General features: G+C 46.7%; 1 protein-coding gene across 1 annotated transcript; it reads right to left on the minus strand.

Annotated features, from left to right (window-relative positions):
- Nucleotides 1-417: 417 nt before the first annotated feature.
- LOC124030753 (SWI/SNF-related matrix-associated actin-dependent regulator of chromatin subfamily A member 5-like) lies at nt 418-5,992 on the minus strand (the record flags this gene model as incomplete). Its single annotated transcript, XM_046341957.1, is given in 18 exon segments — nt 418-549; nt 700-832; nt 1,024-1,146; nt 1,743-1,856; nt 2,141-2,368; nt 2,567-2,715; nt 2,836-2,968; nt 3,221-3,373; nt 3,599-3,645; nt 3,648-3,719; nt 3,939-4,115; nt 4,118-4,164; nt 4,272-4,381; nt 4,707-4,775; nt 4,981-5,112; nt 5,275-5,375; nt 5,378-5,429; nt 5,813-5,992. Coding segments are annotated over 18 exon segments (2,152 nt in total), but the record flags the coding sequence as incomplete, so codon positions are not given.
- Nucleotides 5,993-6,051: the final 59 nt, after the last annotated feature.

Raw genomic sequence — 6,051 nt, forward strand, 5'->3', positions numbered from 1 at the left:
CCAGACACATTCCTTCAGAAGGGTTGGGAGGGCCCAGACACATTCCTTCAGAAGGGTTGGGAGGGCCCAGACACATTCCTTCAGAAGGGTTGGGAGGGCCCAGACACATTCCTTCAGAAGGGTTGGGAGGGCCCAGACACATTCCTTCAGAAGGGTTGGGAGGGCCCAGACACATTCCTTCAGAATGGTTGGGAGGGCCCAGACACATTCCTTCAGAATGGTTGGGAGGGCCCAGACACATTCCTTCAGAATGGTTGGGAGGGCCCAGACACATTCCTTCAGAAGGGTTGGGAGGGCCCAGACACGTTCCTTCAGAAGGGTTGGGAGGGCCCAGAGGTTTTCACAACTATATCAATCATCTGATCAAAATAAAAGTTCTTGGCTCCCCAATGTTGTTCTTGTTAACGATGACCTCACTGAAATGGCTTACCTTTGTGTCCAGTGCTTTCTTGATGCTGATCCTCCTCTGGATGCGGGCCTCTCCTCTCTCGATCTGAGCCATGATCTTCTCAATGTCCTGCAGCTCGTTGCAGCGCTCCCAGAACACAGCTGTGTGTGTACACACACACACACACACGTTTAGATCATAATACTCTAGATCTCTGTCATACACTTGGGAGTAATGTCCACTAGCTATATAAGAAGTAGATTCAGATACATTTCCGCAATTCGAAAAAAAGGGAGGAGGGTTCTTCTTACCGGAATATTCCATGACTTCCTCTGGGGTTTTGCCCTCCACCTCTCTGGCGATGTTCTCGATGTCGTCTCTCCCCCACTTCTCATTGGCTTTGATGAACTGGTTAAAGTCACGCTTATTCCAGATGGTGAAGCCCTGTGGAGAGATCGATGACCGTTTCTAACGACACTAGCCACAAACGCTAACATTTGTCTCTACTTTGTAGTTAAAGCCATTGAAGAGTATCTCAACTGAACTATATGTAGTTCTATAAATATGACATGGAGTAGGGCACTATGATGAATGTCTAGAGTGTTTAAGTTGGAGGTCTTGTTTCAGCCAATTACCTGCGAGAGGAGGTTCTCCTTCTCCTCCAGCTCCTCCTCTGATAGGCCCTCGGCCTCGTCAATCTTGGCCTGCTCCTCCTTCTGGTGCTGAGCAGAGTTGGGCAGTTCTGGGTTACGAGGAACCTGGAGAGAAAATGTACATCACATATACACTTAAACACTCAACAGATACGTCCCATTCTAAACTAAACCGACTGTGTTGGTTTGAAACACGCAAAATGGCCACCGTCTGTTGGAACATTATCATACTGACGGCATCATAACTGACCACAGAGGAGGCTGGTGAGGGGAGGACGGCTCAAACACATATACCATTCCAGCCATTACCATGAGCCCATCCTTAGATTTTAAGTGTCACCTGCCATCACTGATGTACCAACAGTTACACTAGTAACAGTACATGTTGTATACCTTGTAGCCGATAGTCTTCCTGTAGAATAGGATCTCTTTCTCCAGCAGTTACACTAGTAACAGTACATGTTGTATACCTTGTAGCCGATAGTCTTCCTGTAGAATAGGATCTCTTTCTCCAGCAGTTACACTAGTAACAGTACATGTTGTATACCTTGTAGCCGATAGTCTTCCTGTAGAATAGGATCTCTTTCTCCAGCAGTTACACTAGTAACAGTACATGTTGTATACCTTGTAGCCGATAGTCTTCCTGTAGAATAGGATCTCTTTCTCCAGCAGTTACACTAGTAACAGTACATGTTGTATACCTTGTAGCCGATAGTCTTCCTGTAGAATAGGATCTCTTTCTCCAGCAGTTCAAACAGCCTTGGGGGGAAGAACTGGAAGTCCTGCACATTGGGCTGCTTAGGTGGACGAGGAGCCTGGAAGAGGAGAACAGCAGTTTTAGTCGGGGAGAAAGATGGTCTGGAAGAGGAGAACAGAAGTTTTAGTCATGGAGAAAGATGGTCTGGAAGAGGAGAACAGAAGTTTTAGTCATGGAGAAAGATGGTCTGGAAGAGGAGAACAGCAGTTTTAGTCGGGGAGAAAGATGGTCTGGAAGAGGACAGCAGTTTTAGTCATGGAGAAAGATGGTCTGATTCATTCTACACAGCTATCCCAGTGGCGTGCATATACATAGCCAGAGGCCGGCGGTAGTGAGACTTACCTTGGGTGCTTTAGGCTCGCTGACACGCAGGGCCTCTCTGAAGTAGGCATCCACTGCGTAGTTGGCCTTCCTCTCTCTCTTGGGTGGCTCGATCCAGTTGGTGACTACCTTCTTCTTCTCTCTGTAGTCCTCTCCTTCGAAGGTGTACACACTGTTGTCGGACTCCATGGTGAAGTTCCTCAGGGAGCTCTCGCCCATGGTGTTCATCTTCTCCTTCAACTCCATGGTCTGTCAGATACAAACACACAGCAAAACGTTAGCATCTAGCTACACATTGCTAATGTGTTTGGCCTCTAGATACTGCCATATCAACCCACATATAGCAATGCGAATGCTATCACATATTATATAAATGATCTGAGTGCAGATAAATGCTAATGCTAGGCCCAATGCTAGCGCTAGGCCCTTGTCCATCTGTGTTCTGACCTTCTTCTCGCCTCGCTCCAGGATCTCGTCGATGTCATCGTCGGTGATGTCGCTCTCCTTGGAGGCGAAGACGTGCGTGGCGCCGTGCCGGATGATAGACAGCATCTCGTCCTTCCCCAGCTTGTTGGCGTTGGGATCCACTAGCCTTCCTGCAGAACAGACAAAGTAGACACAGACAAGTCAGCCAGTTGCATTACCAAGGCATTGACTTCAATAGTGTAGGTTTGAAACCGGGAAGAGGAGATCCAAAATGGCCACCGGTGCAGTACCTTGCTGGATGACAATGGAGTCCAGTTGGAGCTTCATCTCGGCTCGCTCCACGATCCTCTCCTCTACTGTGTTTTCCGTGATGAAACGGAACACGCGCACCTGCTTCTTTTGACCAATCCTGTGAGCTCGGTCCTGAGAAGAAAAGTTAGATAAACCAATCAGGTAAGTGTCTAACAGTTACCAGGTAGAAGCATCTTGATCAATTAATTAGTTACTGGTGAGAGATTCTATTGAACGTAAGCTCACTTGTTGTGATATGATTCAAACAAGGGGAAATTGAACATGTTAAATCTGTAGGGCAAATTCTAATTAAAGTAATAGTAAAATGTCATATAAACGACTGACTAATTAGTCCACGAACGTGGGTCAATGAGAGGTACTGACCATGGCCTGTAGGTCGACCTGAGGGTTCCAGTCTGAGTCGTAGAGGATGACCACGTCAGCTGTGGCCAGGTTAATACCCAGCCCTCCGGCCCTGGTGCTCAACATGAAGATGAATTTAGGGCTGTCCTCCTCATTGTACGCGTTGATGGAGATCTAGAGGAACATGGGAAATGTAGTGTTAAATGAAGTGTGTTCAAACTGCAACGAATTAAATTGTTTGAATTTACAAGCCATTTATTAGCCTGGTCCCAGATCTGCGAGTGCTGCCCTGTCAACTCCTATGGTCAATAGCACACCAAGGCAGCACAAACAGATCTGGGACCAGGGTAATAAGCCACTGCCGTTAATGAGATCCAGGAGTGGGAGTCATAGTCGTACCTGTCTCTCCTCGTGGGGCGTCTGTCCGTCCAGGCGACAGTAGCCGAGTTGCGCCACATGCAGTAATCCTCCAAGATGTCCAGCATCCTGGTCATCTGGCTGAAGATCAGCACACGGGAGCCTGGGGAGAGGAGTTCAAAATGGCCGCCAATCAATCATCCACCATGCCTACATTGCTGCAACTTTAACATAGTAGTTTGAATCACAAAAAGTCTGAAATAGCCTTTACACAACACCGTCTCATCCGACTTTAGAGTTGAAAGGGCCAAAGAGCCATCAAACAGGCCATAAAAACACCAATTTTGTAACTGGTCTTAGAGGGAGTCTTTCGTCCACCCACCCTGAGCCTTCATCTTGGGCAGCAGCTTGTCAAGGACGGCCATCTTGCCGCTATTGACGGCCAGGTGCAGGTCGGTGGTGTAAGGCGGGCCGGGCTCGGCCCCATCAAACAGGTACGGGTGGTTGCAGCACTTCCTCAGCTGCATCAAGGCGTTGAGCAGGCGCATCTTGTCCATCTTCCTGCAGAGTTCAGGATGTCTATGTCCTTCATCAGGATCTTGGTGTACCTGAGGAGAGACGGGACAGTGTTTTCAAATACACGTTATAGTGCATGGGGCTGGAGAATTTGTTTGGCAGGGAAAGGGCATACGTTGACTGTGTGTGGGCTACTCACCATTCTCTCTGCATCTTACTCAGCCCCACGTACATCTTGATCTCTTTCTTAGGCAGCAGAGACTTCTCCACCTCATTCTTGATACGGCGCAGCAGGAAAGGACGCAGTACCTACACACACGTACACAGAGAGAGAAGAACCAATGAAAGGTAAGGGAAGGGCCCCATAACACTATTTGATAAAAACCTACATGGATACATGTTTAGTTCATTAGGATCCCCATTAGCCGTTGAACATGCAGCAGATACTCTTCCTGGATCCACTAAAAACAGTTATAGACAAGAACAACATAAGATGTTATACATTAAAATCGAAAGTAATACATTGTCAAGGCACCAAGAGATGACAATACTATTTACTCACTATTCATATGTACACAGTACATATTCACGTATACAGTACAGTTAAATGTAAGGAAGTGTTTCAGATACTTACAGTGTGAAGACGTTCCACCAACTTCTGATCCCCCAGGCAGTTGTTGGTGTCAAACCATGAGTCAAAGTCCTTCGAGAGAAAAACAAAAGGTTAAATCCCATATTTTCAGGGCCCTGTAAATAAGTGAAAAATAGAGAATATTGCTATTTTCACTAAGTGTTACTAAGCGTTAATTCTTAAAACTGTAGTATTAATGGAGGGAAATTGTCTGTGTGTTCAACAATTTGTTCCCCCCGGGTACATTACAGTTCATCCTGTTTTATCTGCCTCTTACCTCTGAGGAGTTGAAGACGTCTGGCAGCAGGAAGTTGAGCAGGGCCCAGAGCTCGTGGAGGTTGTTCTGCAGCGGGGTGCCGGTAAGCAGCAGACGGTTGGTGGTCTTGAATTCACGCACTATCTCTGACAGCTACAGCGCAAACATACACGGGTCAGACAAACCATCTAAGAGTCTTTTGTGAGTTGAGCCCATTGACGTTTTGTTAGTGTATATACACATTTTAAATCACATATTTACATTTAATCAAATATGTATATAGTGTGTGTGTGTCAACTTTAGAAGCTCCCTAACCTTTGACTTCTCGTTCTTGATCCTGTGGGCCTCGTCGATGACCAGGTACCTCCAGTTAAACTTCTTGAACACGGCCTTCTCTATGATGAGCATCTCGTAGAGGTGACACACACATCCCACTCCCCTGGCAGCAGCACATCTCTGATCAGGGCATTCTAGGGAAAAAGAGGGTGAAGATACAGGGTTATCGGCAACATCACCAGTCTAACACGCTGCAACTGCTGTAGTACAAGTTATTGAAAAATGACTTATTTGCATTGGATTGCATTATGCAGAATATCCATTAGTGGTCTTATGTCGCAGGAAATCTACGTGTTACGTTTTCAGTTGCAGAACGAGATAGAGATGAACTGACTAGAGATGAACTGACTATTTCCATGACAACATTTCTTCCCATATGGAACATTGGAAAACACATAAGCTTCAACACTGTCCCACAGTCACCACCCAATGAGTTCTAGTTGAGCTACAGCAATCAACATGTCCTGTTCATTTTACATCAGAGAATTCATGTGGTCTGCTGCTGCTCATAGCTCACCCTCTGCTCTCGGTCTCCGATGAGGCAGACTGCTTTGAGGGAGGGGACCCAACGTTTGAACTCGTTCATCCAGTTGTACAGGGTGGACTTGGGCACCAGCACCATGTGGGGCCCGGGGATGCTCCTGTAGTGCTTCATGTACCCCAGCAGAGAGATCGTCTGCAGCGTCTTACCCAAACCCTGAAGGACAACAGGCAAGGTGAGATAGATATATATATATTTTAAAAAGCACAATAATT

The sequence above is a fragment of the Oncorhynchus gorbuscha genome, unplaced genomic scaffold (assembly GCF_021184085.1).
Source record: "Oncorhynchus gorbuscha isolate QuinsamMale2020 ecotype Even-year unplaced genomic scaffold, OgorEven_v1.0 Un_scaffold_15057, whole genome shotgun sequence".
Taxonomy (NCBI): domain Eukaryota; kingdom Metazoa; phylum Chordata; class Actinopteri; order Salmoniformes; family Salmonidae; genus Oncorhynchus; species Oncorhynchus gorbuscha.